At 43.9% G+C, this 24,962-nt stretch overlaps 1 protein-coding gene across 3 annotated transcripts in view; it reads left to right on the top strand.

Moving 5' to 3' along the window:
* Positions 1-24,962, top strand: part of PTPRF (protein tyrosine phosphatase receptor type F) — a 724,144-nt gene that overhangs the window by 620,004 nt on the left and 79,178 nt on the right. For all 3 annotated transcript variants that reach the window (XM_084852780.1, XM_084852779.1, XM_084852781.1), the window contains exons 8-11: positions 13,049-13,318; positions 15,262-15,843; positions 16,287-16,420; positions 18,459-18,603. In XM_084852780.1, the coding sequence (XP_084708906.1) occupies positions 13,049-13,318; positions 15,262-15,843; positions 16,287-16,420; positions 18,459-18,603 (1,131 nt within the window). The remainder of the gene's footprint in view (positions 1-13,048; positions 13,319-15,261; positions 15,844-16,286; positions 16,421-18,458; positions 18,604-24,962) is intronic.

Raw genomic sequence — 24,962 nt, 5'->3', positions numbered from 1 at the left:
TAGCCCTCTTCAGACGTTGAAAATTCTAACCACAGAGGGGAGATGGGGTCACGTGCTCCAGCCCTGCCCCCTCTAGCCCAACCTCCCTGTCTTAAAAGGAATTATAACTGCAGACAACTGAATACTGTACAGTGGCCCACACTATCAGGAACCCTGACTGCACACAGTTCCTGAGCGTGTGGAGCACTACCCACATTCAGCTGAACCATGCTCAGTCAGAGTTCCCAAACACGCAGAGCACTGTAGCTGTATTCAGCCGAATGTGGTTACAGTCCCTCTTCAGACCTTCCCCGTCAACAAGGGGAAGTTGGGGTAGGGCTGGAGCTTCCCTCCTCATTAGGAGTTTTGGATGCCTGAACTACACATCCTTTCATCACTTAGAGGTTCTTATAGTGCTGCAAGATGAAGCAAAAGTGAGCATTAGCCAGGAGTCAGCCATCACTCATTCATGCAGACAATGTCAGCCCAGTTAGTGCTACCATTTTGGGTGAATTGCTTTTTACCAGCATTCAAATTGCTATCTGGAGCTGCTGCTGAGGAAAATGTTTGCCCCTCAAAAATGTAGACTATTTAATATATTTCAGTGTGGGGATGCTGGCTCCATTTGGCTTGTGCCCATGACATCAGTGTAAAGTTTCAAAGAGGCTCTAAGCATTTTACAATACTGTAAAGCACTACTGCACAGCTGTACTGTAAAGCGGATTGCACTGTGAAACGGCAATTCTATGCAAAACTAGCAGCCTTGAACACCACTGAGAATTAAAAAATAAATAAATAAAGGGTTGAATCCAGATCCTTGGTTCCTCCAGGGTCCCCCAAGCCTGCAGAGCAGATTTGGAGGGTGCATAGGGGGTGGGGCTGCAGGGGGAGGAGAGGAAGCAGAAGTCCCATTCTAGAAATGGTGTCCTTCCCCTGGTGGAAACAAGGATCTAGATCCAATCCAAAATAATTAAAGCAGGACATAAGTCTATCTGAACGAAGTAAGACTTGGTTCTGGGTAAACATACAATCATTGCAAGGCATCATTATGACAGCATGTATTTTAATCACATTTTACAGTAACTAGGAACATCCTTGTTTCATCCCCTGTCTTTGGCTGACTTGCTGGGTCATGACCAATCCTTTGCACCTATCCCAGCACCATACTAATTGTTCAGATATGCTAAATATCTCCCAGCTTTAATACTTCCTAATGTCTAGAATGGAGCCATCTTCTCTGGAGAGCTTCTATGTGGCCTACACACACACACACACACACAGCAGTAGCAGCAGGATAGGAGCCACTTCCTTTTGGTTCAATCCCATATAGCGGGGAAGAATGTGAGTTTTAAAGAACACATGCACATGGCCCACATGTTGAGGTGGGAAAGATCCATTCATTTGGTCTCATGGACATGGTAAACTCACGTATACTTCTCAATAGGATAGATCGGATCACACTGATGGAAACCATCCCCCATACTGCTGTGTGTGTGGGAGGGGAGGGAGAGAAGAAAAGTGGCCTGCTTCAGAACATTTCAGAGGGGTGCAGAACCTCAGGCCCGAGAGCCAAATCCAGCCCTCCTGGGGTTTCAGTCCAGCCCTCCAGGGTCCCCCAGATGGCCATGCCTTTCCCCTGGCCACAAATTGTTTGGTGGTTTTCCAGCTTTTGTACAGTTTTTCCCCACTCTGAAAGGTTGAAATTCCTCTCCTAAGGCTTAGTTACTGGCAGTATGAGCTTTAACTAAAATATTTGTGGCCCCATTCCTTTTGCCTTCAGCCCCACCCACTACTGGAATGTGGCCCCCAAGAGCTTCTCTGAAATGGAATTCATCCCTTGGGCTGAAAGAGGTTCAACACCCCGGCCTTAGGGGGACACCCATACTCCTATGGTATTCAGAAATCTGCCTTTGCTGTTGCATACTCTATGCCTAGAGATGTTAGAGAAATCCGCCACAGACTCCAGTGAGGCCAGATTCCAAAGAATCCGGCCTCCAGAGTCCATGGCAGAACGGAGAACTCACCTCCGTCTCCCTCTGGAATCCGTTTGATGCCGGACAGCGATCCTGTGGAGCCGGCTGCCAGCTCCATATAACTGGCGATACGGCCAGCCGCCATTGCCGTGCCGTATCGCTGGCTGAGTGAGGGCTGACTCTGGACGCATATGGTGTCTGCTACGCCATTTGCAGCCATAAAGCTCTTAGATTAAGCTAAATTCAGCTGTAAATGGCTGCAATTAGTTTAAACTAAGGGCTTTACAGCCACAAATGGCATCCGCTACACCATTTGCGTCTGTAGTTTTTCCCGCAATAGGCTAGCTTTGATATTTTAGGGAGTTTTTTCTTCCATATAAGCCCTGCTGCTTATTGAAAACTTTGAGTGACACAAGCCTGCTCTGTGTTGTACCGAAGTGTGTGTGTGTGTGTGTGTGTGTGTCTGTGCATGCACGTGTGTGTGCACTCGTGCAGGAGGGGCACTGTGAGCAGGGCCTTTTCACTCATGGTACTTTAACTCCCTACAGTACTGTTTTTTAGGAAGAGGGCATGGAAATGGAAGAGATAGCTATAGTTTGCATAGTTCTAAATTATTAGTTTAGTATGATTTTTGTAATTGGTTCCTATTGTTGTCTTCCATTATGCTGAATATGCTCGAGCTCTTAGTTTGCTTTCTGTTTCTACACTGAATGCTGAGAATTGTGATGATGCCATGCGATGGTTCTCCACTGACACCTTTGCCATTTTGATGCTATTGGCTTCAACACATGAGGCTGACCTAGTGGCTACTGTCAGGCAGATGGTGTGCATGAAACATGGAACACGCAAGGCCTGTTCTGGCTCCTGTAGGCAGTAGCAGGACTTGAGTTGCTAGTTGAGATATATTTTGCATCTTAAAATTTCTCTTCCCATGGCAGATGTAAAACACTTCTTACCGTCATGCTTTAAGTCCCAGTGTTTTGAAAAGAGCAGCAAGGGTTGCTTCCTGCTGTGCCGGAGATAAGGGATGAAATGAAGGGCTCTGGGGAGAAAATGAGCATTTCAATTCAGAAGGTGTTGGCATATTTTCCGATAAAGCAGGAGCAATTTCAGCATTAGATATGAGAAGGTACAGCTATGCCCATCCAGAACCTTTCCTTTCCAGAGCAGAATCAGCTACAAATGTTTATTTCCTATAATCCATTAGTATAAAAAGAGATTAAGAGATAATCCAGCAATTAGTAACAAATTACAGGCCCCAAGCTAATTCTTGACTGACAGGCTAGAAAGTTATCTGTTTGTATTAGTGTGTTTCGTAAGTGCACCTTTACTTACTGCAAACTTAAGTACAAATAAATGTGGACAAACCATCGTAGTTTGCTTGGCCTGCTGCGTAAAACCATGCTTTATATTGATGCATTGTATTATAGTATTGTTGTCACTTCGGATTGCACAGTCCTCTTTTCCTAATGCTTGTCTCACTATTAGGTCCCTGCCATGGAAGCCTGATAATTCTGCAAAGAGTAGCCTCTAAGGCCTAGTTCTGACTGAGGTGGTAAACCTGCATCTGGAGTATACCAGTTAAGACTGCGGGGGGGGGGGGGGGGCTCACATGATTGAATGCTTTTCCATATAAAACACACACACACCAACAACAACAACCAGAAAAGCCAAACAACTTTCATCCACTCCTGGGTGGTAACAAGGAAGAAGCAGAACAAAAACTATTTTTTCCACGATCTATCCTTAATGGCTATTGTAAAAGTTTTCCATATTCATGGTGGCTCTTGAGCAGGAATGTGCCAGAGTGGCTCTGGAACAATGTACAAGAGTCCGTCAATGCTAAGAGTATGTATTATGGATTATTGTTTAAATTCCATGCTACCTTTGGTGTAGTCTATTTAAGGAGCAATTTGGTGACCATACATCAGCAAAACTAGTTGAAACCCCATCCCCTCTTATCCTTGTAAATAACTTACTGATGGTACCATCCGCTATGTATATTGTCCCATTAAGGGTTTTTAATTGATGGTGTATTCTGCTGACAGGCAATGTTTTTCTCCCTTCTCTTCCCCCTCCCTTAACATGTGAGTCATAAGCAAGTTTCTAATCACCAGGGCAGCCTCTGTCTCAGCAAGGGTTCCATTTCAGGCAATGCACCAGGATATCAACCTACTATAAGGTCATTCCTGCAATCTTCCATGCCCTTCAGGAAAATACAACTAACCTCTTACTGTCTCTCCTGCAGGAACAAAATCAGGGAATGTACCGGATTGTCCTGCTGATTTGGGGTGACTGTTGCTTTGACCTCTTGCCCACCTTTCTTTTCCAGTTCAGTGCACCAGGGGCCCTGACACAGCAACTGTTTCATACTGTGCTAATGTTTCTCTGCTGCCTTTAGCTCTGTTTGGAAAGAGGGAGAAAGAGGCTCTTCATGCTAGAAGAATTTTTTTTTGTTCACCAGGACTGCTTCCTCTGTGTTGAGCAATGATGGGGCATGTGTGCTCATACTGAGCTGTGAGTGTGATAAGTGGGGTTAAAGTGCATCTGCTGCCGTCTGTGCAGTTAGAACGGAGCTTGGCACTTAATTTGGTACCCTGTGATGTCTGAAATGTGGTGGGTATGTATGTGTGTGTTGAATGTATGTGCATCTGTTCTTGTGTGTGCTTAGCCAGGAGTGGGGCTCCCTACTAAAATCTCCTCAGCCTTTGGTGTGTCTGAGACATGTGCTCCTATATGTCAGAGGTTGGGTCATGTGCATCTGGATAAGGAAGAGAAGCTGGATCCACTGTTCTGTGGCAGAAATGGCAAGTTTGTTTACGTGCGTGTGCGTGCGTGTGTATGCGTGCTTGCACAGTGGGTAGTCCTGGCCAGTCTCAGCCATCATGTCTTGTTGTTTCAGTGCTGTGCAGACACATGCAGCTTGGCCTGTTTTTACTCTCTGTGTTTTTCCTTGTCTTTTTTTATTCCCTTCTCATCTTCATCGCACAATGTCATCAAACAAAACAAACTTTCATCTCTCAGATCAGCGAGAAGGTTGGTCCTTTTCACTTCTTATCCATCTACAGTATGCCACCTCTGATAGGACTTTTCCAGTAGGGGATAGAGAGCCAGCCTTTCAAAGGGAGGTTCTGATGGCCCCTGGCTCCCTGCCAGGCACTGCCCAGGAGGCCTGATGAAATCTGCTTCCTATTTGCTATGACCGTGCTGACAGCATTGACCACACTGCTTGCATGCCTTTGTCGCTTGATGCTTAAAATGCACAGACCCTTATCTGCATGCAGCCCACCAGAAAGGTTTCCTTGTTTGAGGGGGGAAAGGGGTGCATGCACTTAGGGGGTAGGCAGTAAGGGGGGGGGGTCCTAAACCTATTGCTTTGTTAGATTCCACTGTGGTTTTCTCTTTCTGTTGTAGGATGCAAAGTACTCATTTGAAGTTTAGATCAAAACAACCCCCCCCCCCTCTCTCACACACAGTGTAAGCTGCTTGGCGTGTTGGGGCTGGGTAGGAGCAATTGATACAGACAAAGTAGCTGCCTTTTGAACCTTTGAATTTTTTTCTGTAAGATACTTCACACCTTCCCATTAGATGCTGTGCTTTATGGTACATGCAAAGTACCACTGATGTAATTGGAGAAGCAGAGCTTCCTCAGGTTGGGCCTTTTTGTTTACAGGAGCGTAACCTTCAAGCTTGAGACCCAGGCTTGGGTCAGCAAAGCAACAACTGTACAACAGGAAGGAAAGTGTGCTGCTGCCCTACCTGCCTTTTTCTTATTGGCGGTGCTGTGTTGCACCAAGATATTAGATAAAAGGTGATCTGTGGCCATTAACTTTGGTGGCAGACAGAAGCAACACCAATATTTTCTCTGAAGTGAAACTTCAGTTCTAGGCTAGAAATTTACAAACTGGTGCTGAGTATTGGGATTAGGGAAAAATGCTTACTGGCCTTGGAAGTGCCACAGCCTTGACTAATTCCCACCTGCAGCGACAACATTCTCCTACCCAATGTTAGCATCCCTTCTGTTAGAAGAATGGAATCCATTACTCTACATGTTTATGAAAGTGCCAATAACTGTAGAGCAGATAATGTTGAGACTCTGGGCATGTCTACACAGTAGTTGTTTTGAAGGGGGACTGATGTACATCCTGCAGTTCACACACCCCACTGTTACATTCCATGTTGGCCCCACACCAGTCTCTGTGTAGCTTCAGTGATCACAGGACCGATGGGTAGTGCCTTCTGCATGCCAGGACCTGTGGATGGAATCCGCATTATGAAGTACCTGAGTTTTCAAGGTATCTGCATTCTTCTGTTTCTTGCGCTTCTGGTTTATCACATCAACACTAAACTGTGCAAAGCCTGAGAACCTTCTGTTAGGACCTGCCCTTAAACTGAGACCCTTCAAGCTGTTAGACAGCCATTCTTCATTAGGATTGTAATTAGAGCATGTTTAATGAGCTGTTATTGCAGTTGTCCCAGAGTAGCTTTTGTTCTCATTATCCTTCTCTGAATATACTTCCCTTGGACAGCAAGGAGGTGAGAAAGTGTTCTTGTTTTCTGTCTTATTCTAAAGCTTGTAGAGGGCAATAACATTCTGTGTAGTCCTGGCAGGGATGGAAGCTGAAGAAGTTGTGAAAAGATCCTAAAGCTGCATAGATTCTCCATGCCTGGCACTCTGCTGTGCAAGGTCAAATAACCTGAAGAAATTAAATTGTTCTTCCAGTGGTACCCTCAATCATACATCAGCAGCAGCCTTGACTGACAGATGGACACTTAATGCTGCTTCATGTATGTTTTTTTCCCAGCTTGGATGTAGGAGAAAAAGTTTTTCTTCACACAGGAAAATCATGGGTCTCTTATTTGCCCTGTGCACAGGTTTTGCAGCCAGATCAGCTTCCAAACTGATGTACATGTGGCAAAACAGATATAATATTTTCATATATAAAGGTGTTCCCAGATGTACATGTTTTCAAAGACCCTTGTAGGAAAAATGCCATATGTGAAGCAGGCAAGAAAAGGTGTCATTTAAGCCCAGCTCACCATAAATGTCCCGAAGCACAAATGTTCAAAGGGAAGAGTTACGTAAGGTACTAAATATTCCAGTGGGATGTTTCCAGGACTTATAATTTCTTTGGCACTGATGATTACATCTTAGATTTTTCCCCGGTTTTACTTAGAACTGTGTACTGTTCACCCATGCATTTAATTGTTGCTCTGCAATTGGTACCAGGTTATTTCTTAAAGAGTTTTTTTTTTTAATCTTGATACAGCAGCTCTTTTCTTTCTCCCCCCTCCTTAATGCTGTATTGTTTTCAGAAGTGAATGAATGCAGATTTCAGAGCGGCAGTCTGCCTCTCCCTTGCTTTACTATTAGCATGTCACCAGGCCAAACTGTGATGGGTCTTTGGCACTGCACTGCTGTAATGATAGATTCTCTTTTATATCAGGTTGTCAGTGCATATAATTAGCCCTAAAAGTTATAGCTGAAATATAATCCAAAAATGGCTAGGCTCTGTTTTGGAAATTGTCTATAAAATGTTAGCACTCAGGGATGCATTGGGAACATAAATAGTGCAGCATTGTTTGAGAAGGAGATGAGACTCTAAATGCATTTTCCTCCTTCTGGTCTTTTCCCTCCTGCTGGTGATTCTATCAATAGATTGTGAGGCCAGGAGCCACCTTTCCTTTGGAAGATTATGTTTAAAACAATAGCAAGGAGGAGGAGAAAGGGCTGGAGGAGTTATCCTGCTCTGACTGATAAGATTTCCAGTCTGTGCCTTCTCCACATTCCAGAAGCAGGTGAGGTGAGCGGAGTAAGCTAGAGGAGTGGCCTCTGGACTGTACAATGGAAAGGAGTAATCAGTTTCCCAACACAATCGCTTTAACCCAGCCTTCCCACAAAGCCAAGGCCACGTTTGTAAGCTGACCCAGGTGGTATAGGTCTATAGGTGTCAGAAAGCTGAGAGCCAGACTCATATCTTCTATGGAAGTGTTTGATACAGGAGGCAATTGACTTTGGCATAGGAGGCTTATAAGGCAGCTAACCCTAAATGTAGGAGGGAGCAAATTTGCATGATGTACCCCTCAGAATCATGATTTTTTTCAGTGATAATTCAGTAAGATACTTTTGCAAACCACAAGATTGATGGAAAGCTCGTGAGATTTCTCTCTTGATGATAACTACTTTGCCTTTGTTTCTGAGCTGTTAAGGGCAGCCCTGTTTTTTTGTCACAACCAGGAAGAATAAAAGCTAGGCCAAGACTCCACATTTTTAGCTTTAATCAGCCACACAAACTCCTGAAACAATGCTATGACACATGATGGGAGCCCTAGGCATGGGGCAGGCAGATGTAATACCTGCAGGAGATGAAGCAGGGTTTGTGATTGGGATTTTAAAGTCAGGCTATGAGAAGAGAGCTGAACCTCTGGGAACAAGAGGTATAGCTAAGAAGTGTAGTCGCAATGGCACAAATTGCTTTTTAATACCCTTCAAAATAATACAAAATGAATCCTACTGTCCAGTAATGCAAAAAAAAATTTTAAATGCCATGTAGTAGGAAAAGTAGTTGCCTAAATCCTAAATCCACCTTTTGCTTTGAACAAGACTTTCATTTTCAATTTGATTCTGCCACTCTCTCTTTTCTTCTCTTCCATTGAGTCCTCTTCTTTTAGCTTTGCAGCAATCATTTAATTAGTTATTATAACTCCCCAGCTTTGAGCAATTGTCTAGTGCCCGAACTTTCCCAAGATGGAAGCAGAAAAGTAGTGGGAGGAGGAGGACTTTTACTGAGATGATCTCAGTGTTTGATGAAATTCGAGAAGCAGCTGCTCTAATATGAGAGAAGCAGGGTGATTGATCCATGTTCATTTGCTGTGGATATAGAGAAGGTGCATGCTAATGCATGCTAAATTATTAACAATTTTCCACCTCTTTTTGCAGTATTGCCTACGTCTCCCTTCCCCAGCTCCCAAAAACTCCTAGTTTCTGCTGGTGTGTTCTTCCTACCTCCACTACTGTGAGACAGCTCAGGATATGCTATGTTACTTACTTTCCACCTGAAGTGCTAAATTATTGTTTAGCCTGCGTGTTCACTTCAGTGGGGAAGCTTGTTGGATTGTTCATCTTTTGCAAGCCATGTGTGGTGCCATGCCCTGGAATGAATGACAGTGAATTTCATGTTTGATAATCTGCTGAAATAAACCTTGGACATCACTGCCCATAGACCTTTATAATAATTTCCCTTGTGTGCTTCTTGCAAAACCTCCAAATTGCGCTCCTGTTTTATCCAGAAGGAGTTTACACCACCACCACCCCAAACTGGCAAATTCTATTGCTGGAAAAAAGTATGGTGTAAGGGAAGCCTTGTTAGCGTGAATAATATTAGGAATGTTTTGGAGGATTCTAGGCCAATTTTGCCCCTGTTATTTGCTTTGCAAATTGGAAGAAGGTTTCTGCAAATTCCTACAACCAGTGGGAGTGGAGGTGCCTGAGATTATTAATTGACTCTTAGGCCACAGAGAGGAGAGAGACTAGAGCCTGGTGGAAGCTAGAGCCACATGTAGCCATGTGAATGCTGTGTAACTGAGACTCACCATATCTGCTCTGCTAGAACATTCTAATGCTGATTGACAGCCATGTTCCACATCCCACTGGACTCAGCACACAAAAAGACTGCCAATTACCATAGAATGATACGCTGGTGCTGGGCTGAAATCCACCTTGTTTATAACTTCTCCAGGCACTCATGCAGATTATAATCCAGCCCAGATTGGTAGTAGCATCTCTGAGCCCAAACTTCCATCTTTTATTGACATATTAAGATCTCAGCATGTGGTTTAATGGCATAGGAAAGAAGGAAAGGAAGCTGCCCCCTCCCCATCTCTTATCCATTATTGATTGCCCTGCCCCTGGTCTTCCCCTCTACACGTTGAGAGCTACAGTTTGATTTTCTGCACTTTTGATAAGTATTTGCAAGCAGACTAGAAGAGAGAAACCACCAAGGTGATGTCAGGGAGGGAGGCAAAGCCTTAGATCAACAAACATTGAATCCCGTATCTAGCAGTCTCCCCACTCCCTCAGTGGGGAAGCTCATTTTCCCCTCCTGGGCAAGAGAATCGGTTTCTCTTGCTTGTATTATGCAGTTTTTAGCCTGTTTAGAGTGGATGGAGGGCAATCTGTTGAGGCTAGATCACTTTAAGTCACTAATAGGCCAGCACCATAGCAGAAAGAGGGCTACCATTCCTTGAGAATGAAAGCCTCAAAGAGAAGAACTAGGGCAGCCTCATTCCTTCACCTTTATGCCTTGTCACCAGTCTAGAACTGTTGCTACAACATCAAGGTGCCACAGGAGAAGAAAAGAGGCCATCAGCTTCGAGTCAGTGCAGGCCTTGGGGAGATGTGTATCTTTGCTCAGTCACAAGACTAGCATTTGGCTGAGTTGTCTTGTAGAATGCTTTTTTCCTGTCCCCAGATCCTATCTTTGGGTAACCAACCCTTGGGGAAGGAGCTTGCCTGCAGCCTTTCTTGAAATTGGTTTTGTGCAGGAGCTGGATGGGGGGAGGGATATTTTCATTGCCATTCATCCTGAGGCTGAGTTAGAAGGGGCCCATCTCTGATACATTGTCAAGTAACCTTTTCTCTTCCCCTGCCGCTAGAATAGTAAACAGTAGCTTTCAAAAAGGGCAAGAGGTTTTCTCAATAGCGCTTTGCTGAATGAACTAAAGCGCTTATCAGCAGATCCACAAGCCGTATTCTTTCTTCCCACACATGGGCCTGACAGGTTCTTTTACTGCCACAAAGGAGACAGCTGGGGACTGATGTCTGAGGGATATGTCAGGGAGTGCTGTTCTGGTGCAGACACACTCTAATTCTAACCACTGCTCATGGATGTATCTGAAGGTGGCTTAGGTAATCAGAGACACTTGTAGGAGCTATCCTGCCTGGTTCTCACTGGAGTGGATGGTGAAGGCAGTTCCTGCATGTTACTGATTTCTTTTGGCCCTTCTGCATGAATTTCTCCCAGTCTCTTTCCTGTGTCCAGTGGCTGCATTTCTGTGCATTTCCACCCCCACTCCCACACACTCAGTTTTTTGTCTAGATTTTATATAGCAGCTTTTCTCCCATATCTGGCCTCTTGCCTGTCCGACGCATGTCAAGTCAAAGAATAATTGCCATGCACGGGCCTGTAGCATTACTCCTAAAGCTTGCTCTTTTTTTAGACCAGTTTGGTTGGTGAGTGGGAGGGAAGTTGGTTGTTCCCCTGGATTGAGAAACAACATATGAACAATCTCTTCCTGTACTGGCTCAATATCATGTTCATTGCGGGGGGATGCCTCTTGCCGATCAGAACCAGGCTGCGTTGGACAACCACCCCATCATGTTGACCCATTGCCATGTCCATCAAGTACCTGGATATCTTCATAACTGTGCTAGAGCGCTGGTTTGCTTTAATTTCTGTCTTGTTTGGGGAGTGCTCCCCTGTCAGTCAGGTAGCAAGCCTCTCACTGGCGACCATGCATGTAGTTATTGATTTGAGATTGAATAATTGATTAAAAGAAACAGCCCACAAGACTATAGATTTAGGCATTTGAAAACATGCACATTATCATCCCCCGCCCTTAGCTGATGAGGAGCTAATGAGCCCTGTTTGTCACCAAGATGGGGTGTAATATACACACACTGTTGACACTGTTCTCTAATTTATCTCCAAACTCTCGGTCTGTTGTACATGCTAGTGCGGGGGTTTCTGCGTTCAGTCTGTTTCTGCGAGTCTGCTGGCTTGGGAATGAATCATCAAAGAGAGCTCAAGTTAAATTTGATTAGGGGAAGTGTCAGCCTGTCAGCCTGAGCTGAGTCTTGTCAGCCGTCTGTCAGCAGCTGCCCCTTTTCTGACGAGATTTTGAGGTGCTGGAGATGGCACAGGAGGAAACGCAGCATGAGGTGCTCCCAGTGGGCTCCAGCCCCTGAACAAGTCTCTCCCACCTTCCTAGCAAATAGTCTGCCCCACTACTTCTCAATTGACCCTCACCCTCTACACTGCAGCTCTTCACTAGTCAGCCAGCTCACACTGTGTGAATAGGACAGGCTGTGATATTCAGGAGGAGAAGCCTCCCCACAAACATGCACTGACATCTCCATTCCAGAGAAGCGGGCTTCCCAGGAGAGACATATTGCAGCCTTTCCCTCTTTTTAAATAAAACCTGAAATGAGTTTGCCCAGAGGAGACAAAGATTTACTGTGCTTAGTTGTGTTTCGCTATTCCTGCTTAAATTGACCCATCACACTGGCCTTAGAACAGGGGCCTCATTTCTCAGTGTCATCTCCCTGACTGAAGTGTGTGCAGCCAACAGCCAGAGAGCTTTAGTGGATCTGAGGGTTTGCCTACAAATAAGCCGAATGAGGAGTCTGATACAAAGAGATGCTGCATGGTGAAATAAGGAGTGACCTGTCTCCTGGAGTGCATTCCCAAAGGTGGGGAGGACCCCATCACCCAGGTGCTCTGCTGTCAGCTTGGATCTGACCTCCTGTCCATTAGGATGAGCTCCTACCTAGCACAATGATCTGACTGGACTCTGAGGTGGCCCAGGCTCACTCCTGCATCTGCCACAGGGATGCTGTTTTAGCTAGCAGTGATACATGCAGTAATTTTAAAAGAAAAGCCTGTAGCTATCCCTGCAAGATAGGTTTGGCCTGCAGGTTGCTCTGCGGTGAAACCAACCAGTTGAGTAGGTAATTCCATCTTGCTGAGGTTCAATGTACCCTGTGGATGGGGAGTGAATGTATTTTCTAATTAGTGGGATGCAGTTGAAATGGGGAGATACATTTTAGTGTCAATGATGTGGCTTAGTTGAGAGAAGAAGAATGGTGCCAGCCCTACAGCTGGATTCCCGATAGAAGTGGCTCAAAAAGGAGAGCCATAGGCATGAAACTTGCCAGAGCAGCAAACAGCTCTTGTGCAGAATTCTCTTTTTCTGGATTGATTTGCTACCTCTAAGGACAAATGTTGATCCTTCTCCCTCACTCCACCTCAGTTTTGAAGCAAATGAATACCAATGGCCAGGCTATGAACCTACTAGTTGTCTATTCCTTGTTTCAGTGCGGCGCGTGTCACCTCGATTTTCAATCCCTCCAAGCAACCATGAGGTGATGCCTGGAGGGAGTGTGAACCTCACATGTGTAGCAGTGGGGTCCCCAATGCCCTATGTGAAGTGGATTGTTGGAGATGTGGAGCTGACAAAAGAAGATGACATGCCAATGGGCAGAAATGTTCTAGAGCTGCTCAATATCACACATTCAGCCAACTACACCTGTGAAGCCATGTCCTCACTGGGCGTAATCCATGCAACAGCACAGATCACTGTCAAAGGTAAGCTGCTCCACATAGTATCCTATACCTGTACCCCTCCACAGTACCAGGTGGTAGCATGGGATGCAGATGTGACTAAAACTTTGTTTGTGACATAGAGCTACATCTGCCTGCTCTCACAAGCCCATTCCTAGATGCCATTAATATTTTTGCTCAGAAAGACTGGCCAAATAATACTGTGGAATTGATACATACTCCCCCTTGACCTAAGGGATTAAGAGCAAATTCTGCTCCAGACTCTAGTCAAACAAGACTTTTAAGGCACATCCACATGCCTCTCCCTTTGCTCAGGTTACTCAGCATTTGTCTTCCAGGCTCTTCTCACTTGGTTTCAAAGAAAGAAAGCAGAAGTTTTCTTACTTTGTATGAATAGAATGCCCAACTCTCAGAATAAAAGAGCAAGTTTCCAGGAGAAATGTTAGGAAGTGTTGTCTACATTAACCTCTCTACTGTAATTCCTCTCTTTTATTATTTGGTTTTCCCATGGATGGTATAAAATGACACCCAAGATAGCATTTGTTTGTTTATTACTTTAAGTGATTTTTAAGCCACCATTAAGGCTTAGAATCCTCTGAAGGCTTTATATTATAAGATAAAAATAATACAAAACTATGCAAAATAAATACAATAGAAAATAAAAAAAATCAATTAAAATGCTATAAAACAGATAATACCAATAAAACCTGCAGCCCACAGTCTATGGAAAAGCCTGTAAAAACAGGTAGGTCTTAGGAGCCTTCCTGAAGACCTACGAAGAAGGGGCCTGAAGAACCCCTGAAGGAAGCAATTCCAGAGCTGTGGGCTATCACTGAAAAGAGCTCTCCCTTGTAACCCCCCCCCCCCCCCCGCCAGCCTAACCACCCTTGGTGGTGAGTAGATGAGAAGGGCCTTTTCACCTGATGCCCTCATAGTGTGGTCAGGCTGGTCCGGGAGAAGGCAGTTTTCAAGGCAGTGCAGCTGGTGCAGTACCTCACCCCCACCAATATCTGCGCAGCTTTATTCTGCACTAGCAGACGTTTCCAAACAGTCTTCAAAGGCAGACCTACATAGAGTGCATTACAGTAGTCCAGCCTGGATGTCACCAGAGCATAAACAACCAAGGCAAGATCTTCGAGGGAAGCATATCTCTGTCAGCTTACTTGACAAAGCATGGTGGGAATGCCTACCTTCAGTTCTGTTGCCTTGCCAAGCATCCTCATAGCTAATCTGATTCAATATTTACATTAATCCAGCTGCAGAGGGCTGATCATTTTGATGGTCAGGCACAGAGCCTTCCAATCTAAGGCAGGGGGAGTACTTTGCTTCATGGTCATAAATGCTTCTCTGGCACCCAGCTACAGCTGAATTAAATAGCCAACAAATAGAAGAATCCCAGTATAACAGAACACAGTAGTGGTCACAGATTTTCTTGTCTGGATATATGGCAGTTCTGCAAGAGCAGTTCAGCTCTCCTATTAATGCTTGGAGTTGGCATAGCCCAGGATTCCTTAATACCCCACTACTTAAAGACATGTGCCCCAAGTTCCTGCAGCCCACAACCTTACAGCTCTTGTAGGAGCAGTACAGATAGAGCTACTGTTGCCTTTGTAATTCTCCCTGAATTGGCCCTGAAGAAGGCTTCCTGAAGTGTATCCCAGCTGAAGAACCCTTTCTCTCTTGGAAACCTGACTTTGGATCCTTGTTTAAATTACCTTTATTTACCCAGCTGCCAGCAAGTGCTTTGAGCACATCTAATAACATGATTGCTATGTTTACCCTTCCATTAAGAAGCACTTCAAGCAATATATGGAAATGTGTAATATAAAAATGTACGTTCCTGACTATGCAATGATTTCTGCCTTTAAAAGAGAATATTAGAAAGAGTTTGAAACTCCTGTATAGTTCTGCACATTGCAGCATTCGTACTAATCAAATTACCAACAACATGCTTTTTTTATTTTCAGCCTTGCCAAAGCCACCAACGGAGCCATTAGTGACTGAGACAACAGCCACCAGTGTGACTCTTACCTGGGACTCAGGAAATGCTGACCCTATCTCCTACTACATCATTCAATATAAGCCCAAGTCATCGGAGGGGACTTTCCAAGAAGTGGATGGTGTGGCAACCACCCGCTATAGCATTGGTGGCCTGAGCCCCTTCTCAGAATATGAGTTCCGTATTATTGCTGTAAATAACATTGGCAGGAGTCTCCCTAGTGAGCTGGTTGAGGCACGGACAGGAGAGCAAGCCCCATCAAGCCCACCTCTCAAAGTGAAGGCACGGATGCTGAGTGCCAGCACCATGTTGGTCCAATGGGAACAACCTGAAGAGCCCAATGGACTGATCCGGGGTTACCGGGTGTACTATACCACTGACCCCCACCTACCACTCAGTATGTGGCAGAAACACAACACTGATGACAGTCATCTCACCACTGTGGGCAGCTTGATAACTGGAACCACCTACAGTATCCGTGTCTTGGCTTTCACCTCAGTAGGAGATGGCCCCCCTTCTGATGTCATCCAGGTCAAGGCCCAGCAGGGTGGTATGTATGTTTGGTGTGAGCACTATCCCCTCCATGGCCTGCTCTGTCCCAATATTCCCAGGATCCAATAATTTGAGTCCAAAGCCATGGTTGTGGTATGATCCAGAGCTGCTTGTATTGTGGGGAAAATCTTTATGCTTCTTATTTGGGATTGGTAGGCAACTTGCACTTTTTCAGATTATAGATAGTTATTCCATCAGCACTTTGGAGGTGGGTGCATAAATTGGATGTTTGCAATGAGGGGAGTGTGTGCAAAAGATGACTTAAAGCACTAGCCTGAGAAACTATGTTACATCTTTGCTTGAACCTGGAGCTTAGAAGAAAGCAAATGTGTTAAGCAGTGTTCATGAAAATGCATTGGTCATAGGTATTATGTCTTGGAAATTTCTTAAAGCTTCCTTGGAGCTCCCCACTCCCCTGACTCTTGTTTTATTGGTCTCCAGTTCCAGCCCAGCCAGCTGACTTCCAGGCTGAGGCAGAGTCTGACACACGGATCATGCTGACTTGGCTGCCAGCCTCTCAGGAACGCATCACCAAGTATGAGCTGGTGTTCCGGGAAGCTACAGATGAGATTGAGGTGAGGGGCACAATGACCCATTGCTGCACCAAAGTTTCCTATAGATATAGGACATGTCTTTTGTTGCTGCCTAGCTATTAGACCTGGGCCCAATTAAAATATTCATGTAGCTGTTTGTTGTTGAAAATGCTTTTTGTCTGAGCAGGTTTCCATGCAGCTGTGAACCCTAGCATATACTTTTACATGAGAAAAAGGTTCAAGAGCTCCTGCAGTGACAAGGATCCCTGCCCATGACAAATAATTTCTGGTGGCAACCATACCTCTTCATTGGATTTGGCCTCAGAGGCCCTTATGCCATTAGACTGTGGCTCTGAAGTGAAGGCCAGCCACAACTTGTCTTCCATGTATGCTATCTCACTAGAACTTACATTAACGCATGTTTTATTAGCCAAAGTTCTTCAGTGTCTGGGAAGTGACAGTGATTCTTTCAGCATGACTGTACATGAGATGACCAAAGACCAGGGCTCTGAGCTGTCTGTGCTTTAAAAGTATCAACATTCTACACCAAGGTTACCTAAATTCTGTGCCAAGAAACTATGGATTCTGTGGTATAAATTGTACAAATAAAAGCAGATTTTCATATATCAATGAGTTTGCATGATCCTTCTGCTAGACACGGGGAGGAGCAGTGGGGCTGGGGCTGAAGCTGAAGCCCCACTACTTTGACCACTAGAAGTCCTACCTAGGGATGTTGGAGAAATCCACAACAGAACCAGATTAATTTGGATTTTTATTAATCTGACTCACAGATTCCGCAGACTTGACTGGCTGTTCCCGTCAGGCAGATTCCGTGGACATGTGGACCATTTTTCTAACCTTTGGGAATTTTGTGCAAATTTCATTATAGAAAAACACACACACAAAAAATCTGGCCAACAATGAGCATTTCCACCATAGTCTAAAGCATGAAAATGCACATGTCGGGGGAATTTACGCAAATTTTAATTCACACAAATTTGGAAACAAAAAAAATCCAATTCCATCAATGGGCAGACAACAGAACAAAAGGTACCTGACAATCCACAAAACACAGACTGACTGTATTTTACACAATCCATCCCTAGTCCTACTGAGTTCCACTCTGGCTCAAAGGTTTTAGCATGCATTGCTCTCACCCTTTATATAGCCTATTGTTTCTGCCCTGTGTGCTAGAACCTTACTTTAAAAGAGAGAGAGAGAGAGAGAGAGAGATTCTCTGAATGCTTAATTCTGTGTCTTATATCAAATTCTGTGGCTTTTCTGTGCTCGTGGAATACACACAGCCCTGCCCAAGACCACTTTCCCTGAGGGTTGCATATTGGATCCTAGATCAACCCAGATATAATAACACCATATAGGTCGAAATGCATTGTATTGTAACTACGAGTACAGTTTTGGGTCTGTTAACTTTGTGCCTTTTTTATTATGGTTGCAGAGTATCGAGACTGCTTAAAACAAAACATACTAGTTATGTCACCACCATCACCACCAGCCTTTTAAATTCTGTAGTTGTTTCAATGTTTTATAATTTTTAATACTCTTTTTATGGTGTTAAGATTTTATTGTTTTAAGTTGTTGCTCACTGCCTTGATGGCTTTTTAACAAAGCTGTATATAAATGTTAATAATATATAATAATAAATAAATAATACAGTACAACAGTGACAAGATGGTACAGGAAAAAATCATTCTTCTAGTTTTGGAGAGGGGGACTTGCGTAAAGTCTTGGAGAGTCTTCCTAACACTTCTGTATTGGCATGTTGAAGGATGTAATGAGCACTCTTCCAGTGGACAGAAATTTTATTCTTGAAGAGAAACAGAGCAGTGAGTTCCTTGCTGTAAGGTGGTGACTTTGCTACAGAGATGCAGAGCCCTGGGAGCTTGGTGACATGTGTTTAGCATTGTATTGTCACATGATTTGTATATACTTGTATAGCCCTATCCTTGTATAGCCAAGAGTCCAGGACTCTTGTGGGAGTGGGATGAAGCGGTGCTAAAAGCCATGCTCTTCCTTAATTTCCATCAAAGTAAAATGACAACTTACATCTTGCCTTTTCTAGCATAAGGTGGAGTTTGACCAGACCTCATCATACGCAGTTGAAGGGCTCAAGCCAGACACACTCTACAAGTTCAAGCTGGGAGCCCGCTCTGAGCTGGGCCTGGGAGTCTATACTGCAGTTTTGGAAGCCCGGACAGCACAGTCCAGTAAGTGTCTCTGCTTGGCTGTGAGAGAGTGAGCAAGGGGCAAACGCTCTTGCCCTTTTGTATGAAAGGTAATGGGGAGGTTGGAACCAAGAGCCAGAGAGATGTGGTATGACAGGGCAGTTATGGCTCTGAAGCAGGAGCCACTTCGCCAGGGTAAGTCTTCTTGTGTTCTTCAGACCATGCTTTCACTTTCAACAGGTGGACTCACAGATATGCTGGGGAAAGGGAATAGGTGGGAGAAGCTGTTGGGATTTATTTCCAGTGTCTCTGTGAGTTTACTGGCACATTCCCCTCACCCCCCACTTTTCAGTTGTGAGCGGGTTTAGAATGAGTGTCTGATATCTGCACCTTGTGCATGCGCATTCCTGCTCTGCATGTACTCATATCCCAGTCAGAGACACCACTGCTTGCCTTTTCCTACCCTTCCCAGGCATATCCAGCCATCTCTGTACAACAGGAGTGCCGCACACATTGCATTATTGCTAAACTGAAGGCGTTTACAAGCCTGTTAAGAATTAACTCTGTGGGAGGGGGGGTCTCTGATGTTTGCATGTGGATGGAATAATTAATAACTTCTTAAGGGAATGTATGCTGAATGAGGTGGTATAGTGTGTCATGTGGATGCTTGATTCCTATGGGGTGGAAGAAAGAAGATAGCCGCTGTGTGGCTTCTGCCCCCAGGATCTGAAGGCTCAAGGGAAACAGCACTAGGCAACAGTGGAGTTAGTCAGATGGCCAGATAAAGGGGTGACTCATGAATTGCTTTCATTCTCTTCTCAGCCGATGTGCTGGTGGAATAGGAGACCAGTGCACCCTTATTGGCAGCTCAGAATGCTGCATATAAGCAGATTGAAGCTATCAAAGAGCTCCAAGATAAGCCTGTTTTTACTAACGATTTGGGGGTCTGCTTTTATGCCGAGAGCATTAAAACGAAGAAGAGAGTAATTTCCGTTTGTGCCATCTGTCAAGGACTGAGTGACTGTGTGAGGCAAGCAGCGGCAGAGGCAACAGCAGTCCTCACTGTGTGGGGCCAGAGGGTGCCTGGGATGAATCAGGGTGGAGAAGGACTGTTCCATTCATGATTAGAATGACCTTTCCTCCTTTCACGAGCATTAGCATATCAATCATTAGGATTCCAACAGCCCTGTTTAACTTGCACTCCAGATAATGGGATCTTAGTGCCAGCACAATGGATAGGACGACATATATGAAACAGCATTCAAATGGGGGCATTATAAATATTTGATATTGGGGAGGACACTCTAAATGTGGAGAACAATAATTGTTCTGTTAGCAGCTACTGATGGGGCATGTGTACTGATAGGTATCAACTGGGCACTTCCCCAGCCACCATACCAACCAGGCAGAGCAGACAAATCTCACAAGCAAATAGCAATACAGATATCTCCCAGCTGCGACTTATGCTTGATGATTCGGGGTAACTGGACCATATTAGAAGTCTGTGCAAAAGGCATAAGGTCCAGCAATTAAAAGGAGGTTAATCCTGATTTTATGTTGTTTTAATTATTCATGGATCCCAGTCCAGAGCTAAAGGGAGGAACCTCTCTTCACACCTTCCAGGTGGGGTGTGGGTATATGTGGACTCAAAGGGGGTTGTTTAACCCATGATGAGCCAGGGTATATGCCAGGCAACATTTTGAATACACAACCCCTGACTGGGGCGATCAGAGGATTGCCATGTTGTGCAAACTCAGCCACTGAGCGTTATTTGAGGGTTAAACAACACTTGCGTAAGCCTCAGTTTGTAGTTTAACCCTCAAATAACCAGTATGCTCATTTTGCCTCTGAGAATATTTGTGTGTCATGGTGTTCATCATTCAAAAAATGTGGATAGTATGTGTGCATATTCACAGAGGCAACATGAGAATACTGGCTCCAAAAGGTTTTGCATGTTGGTGTGCATTCCTATCTCATGTACTTTCCCCATTTATTGTGCTTGTGTGGTTGAGATTTATTTTGACCTTCTGATGTTAAGCTGCAGCTTGTGTACTGGCACTTTGTGGGTGTGTCTCTTACTCAGCCAACAGCAGGCATGGGAAATGTCTGTGTCTCACTTGTTGCTCCAGTTACTATGCTTGCTAATCATACTTCTTCCATTTCTAATTCTCCTTCCAGTTGCTGAGAGCTTTGTCAAGCAGAGGTTATTAGAGCAACATCTGTCACAATGAGGCCTGCTCTCCCAAATCTCTTCTTAGGGGTTAGTCAGGGAAGGGATTGCTTATAGTTAAGCTCTGTTCTTACCCAGGGAGCCTGCAAGTTCAGTATCTGTTTCTGGCACTCCATGTCTCTTTCATGGGCTAGGCCTGTACTCACTTTGGCTTCCTCCTCCACTGTCTCGGCTTTCTTTCTTTACTGCTTGCATCTCTGGTCTACCCCAGCAAGTCTTTTAAAAATGGTTTTAAAAATATTTTATTTATAGTACAGAAGCAAAGAAACAACAAATAGAGAACATTACACCTCAAAATCATTGAGCATCAAACATCATATGAACAAAATGATCACAAACAAAGATTCCAAGACATATAGGTCTGCCATTTTACAATATAAAGATGCACACTGAAACCATATGAGGCAATATCTGTCATTTAACCAAATCTTGGCAGAACTGACCATCTTAATTGTGGAGGATGCCTGCTATTTTCTTTGTTATTTGCATATACAATAATTTGTTACAGACATAAGAACACGAGGAGAGCCGTGCTGAATCAGACCAAAGGCCTACCTGTTCCAGCATTCTTTTCACACACTGGCCAACTAGCTACCTGTGGAAAGCCCACCAGTAGGACATGAGTGCAATAGCACCCTCCCATTCATGTTCCCCAGCAATTGGTATACAGAGGCATATTGCCTCTGATACTGGAAGTAATATATAACCATCATAACTAGTAGCCACCAATAGCCTTAACCTCCATGAAGTTGTCTAATCCCCTTTTAAAGCCATATAAGTTGGTGGCCGTTACTACATCTTGTAGTACAGATTCCATAGTTTAACTCTACATCATGTGAAGAAGTACTTCCTTTTATCTGTCCTGAACCTTCCACCATTCAGTTTCACTGGATGAGCCCTGGTTCTAGTATTCTGAAAAAGGGAGGAAAACTTCATCCTATCCATTTTTTCCATACCATGCATAATTTTATACACCTCTTTGTACACATTCATAACCTTTTTCTAACATAAAAAGCCCAAAACATTGTTGCCTTTTCTCATAATGAAGTTACTCTATCCCCTTGATAATTTTGGTTGCCATTTTGTGCATATTTTCCAGCTCTACAGTATGCAGAGGCAGCCAGTAAATAGATAATTTAATCTGTGAAAATAATTCCCTATTAGGACCATCAAACAGGCCAAGGAGGGCTAGCTGTGTGATCAATTCTGTTTGCTGTCCATTGATTTTCACAAGCTCCATTTGCACTTGTTTCCAGAAAGTTTCTGTTACCAGACATTCTTACCACATATACATAATATGCTAATATCCTTATGCCCTCACCAGTATGCTGGTGAGCTTGTACCCTTGGTATGAGACAGCATAAGAGAGGTGAGGTATCAGCTGTGAACTACTTTGATGGAGTTTTCTCTGATTTGCACAGACACTGATTTCAAAGGTTTCTTTTTCCATATTTCCTCCCATTGTTCTTCAGTTTTCTCTACACTTAAGTCCTTTCCCCAGACACCTTTTATACCCTTTAGATGTACTGCTGTGTATTCGATAAGTCTCTGATGCTAAGCCTTTTGCTTATATTTTAATATTAGGAGTTCAGAGGAGGTGGGTACCCTAATCACTTGCGCTCTGACCACCATGTTAGTAATAAAGTATAAAATCTGATGGATTTGCAGTCAGGTAAAATGCATGTTCTGCAATTCGTCCTTTAGTTGTGATCCTGTTACTGTTTTTTTTTTTTTAAATGAAGAAATCTCGTAGCTTGTAAAGACCAGTCATATCACCTCTCAGTTCTTAAAATGCCATTAAACTGCTCAGTAAAATAGGAGGTGATCCAGGATTGGAATTAATGGGGAGATTGGTGGCTAACATTTCTTTTACCACATGGGGACCCATGGCTTTCCATTACCCTTATTTGTCAGATCTACAAGGTTCTACAGGACTCCACATGCTCAGGATCTTTCTAGGCTTTAATATTGTTATCATCCTGGGAGTGTGCCTTGAATCTGGGACAGGGCTCCCCTCCAATACATTATTTAAAAGCTTGTCTAAATGTGGTGTTAACTGGCTGCTAATTTTTTAAAAATAAAAATCCCAATAAATCCTTTCATAACAGGTGATTTGTAACTTTTCCCTTTAGAGACTACCCTTTTTTATTTCTTCTTCTGGAAGAAAATTGCTTGATCTCTTTGGTCATCATGAATTGGATGAATTCAATTTCTTTCAATTTAGAGAATTCAAACTTTCTCTAAATAAGCCTCTATAGCATCGGCTGGTGGATTATCAGACTTTACATCTGCTTTGGGACACACAGATGGACAGGAAAAGGAAAGCAGGAGGTAGAAACAGTGACCAAATATCCACCCAGGCAACTTTCTCCAAATCCATGCTGTCCATGGGGTCAGTGACTACACGTCACTCCCCCAGACATGACTTTTATTCACACATAGGCTTTGTTTTAGTTTCAGAGCAGTGGACCCACAGGACAGCAAGTGCAAATAAGAGAACTGGTGAAAGTTGCAGGCCATGCACCCACAATGGTAAACAGCCCGCTATTCAAATATGGAGACCAAACCCTATGCTGCTGCAGTGGAAATATCTGTAGCTAAAACAAAGAAAGAGATTGCTCAGTTCTTTGAACGTAACTCCTCCAATGAATTTTAATTTGGGACTCAAAGAAACCAGTTCTCAGAGGAGTTTGTATTAGCAAGTTAGTTGCGGCTATGAAATTAAAATTGCAGAGTGGGAAAGACTGAGTTCTGACATTACTGCGCTAGAGGAACAGCATAAAGGGATGGGCAGCAATAGGATATATACAGAGCTGGTGCAGAAGAGGAGAGAGTTGGAAATTCTAAATATTGGTAAAATCACAACAGCTCTCCTGTATTTAAATTTATATTTAAACTTTTTTTTCCTTCACACTGAATTGACTTCAACTCCCAGAGCCTCTTCAAACTGTCTTCCTTAATTGAGGACTGGGTGAAGCTCACTCCAGTGTCTCAGGACTTGGTCTCATTTGGCAGCTTGGGGACTATCAGCCTATGTCCCCTCTTGATGTTCACTTCTGTGATTGCCAGCCACTGAACAAAGAACTCAACCATGTTCTGGCATTCCATGGACTCCATCATGGGCTTAAAGTTTTAGCCACCAGCCTCAGTTTTCCAAATCCTTCAGCTTTTAAGTGCTTCCCCAATGTCACCTTATGAGTACTTGTATTTTCTCCTTCTCAGTGCTTATGTCTAAGGCGTTTTGTTCCAGCAATGTCTTTTAATATTGTGGATAGATTAGAGATTTTACTTTCAAGTGGCTTTATTGTTTGGAACCATTTCACTGTCAATTCTTTGCAAAATTACTTAAATTGTTCCACCATTTCTTTCAGGATCTCTTTGGTAGCTGCCACCCGCTCCCTTTCACCATCCTGGGTTGCTTGGGCACATATTTAGATCTTCATCCTTGTCTGACAGTTCCAAATTTAGTTCTAGTCCCTGTGATCCAAAATAGATCTTTAAGTTTCGCTCTTGGGTCATCCTTGCTGCGTTTCCTAACTGGGAATTCCTTTTAACCTATCTTCTCTTCTCCCAGTCTAAAATATCAGACATGCCTGCTTTCTTTTGGCAGGAGGGTGAATTGTTTTTCTAAGTTTCACCACCCCTAAAAGTCTTGTTCTATTTCTGTTAGAAGCTCTCCTCATGACCTCGGTGGCCCCTCGTTCTATGCCCTACTCAGTAGTTTCACAGGTGTATGTGTCAAATACAACAGAAGTGTTGTCCAGAATTGCCTGCTAGCCAGTTTTTGCACAGTATGGTCAGACCTTCCTCAGAAGCTGTTTGCCCAATAGTCTTCCTCAGACAGGGCATCACTGAATTATACAAGGGGTGATGCAAGGGATATTCCTACTCCCTTTTTTGTTTCCAGCATTTTCAGACCTCAGATTCTTCCTTGTCCATTCTGTTCTCTCCTAATACTTACCCTATTATCTTATCTCTCTGTCTTGTGCTTTCCAGTTCCTTTTTCTCTTTAGGGCACCCTGTGCTAAGGTAAATACTGCTATAATTCTAGATCCCATGCATGGCACAGACTGCCTCTCACAGGCCTCTCCTCTGCATATATCCCCCCCCCCCAAAAAAAAAGAGAATTAGGCGTAGGAGAAGCTCTGTTGGCTGGGTAAGATCTCCCTGT

The sequence above is a fragment of the Heloderma suspectum genome, chromosome 4, assembly GCF_057233095.1.
Source record: "Heloderma suspectum isolate Gila_16-S chromosome 4, 16-S_ref, whole genome shotgun sequence".
Lineage (NCBI taxonomy): Eukaryota > Metazoa > Chordata > Lepidosauria > Squamata > Helodermatidae > Heloderma > Heloderma suspectum.
Note: the sequence above shows the minus strand (reverse complement) of the source record. Positions and strands in the feature narration are given on the sequence as shown.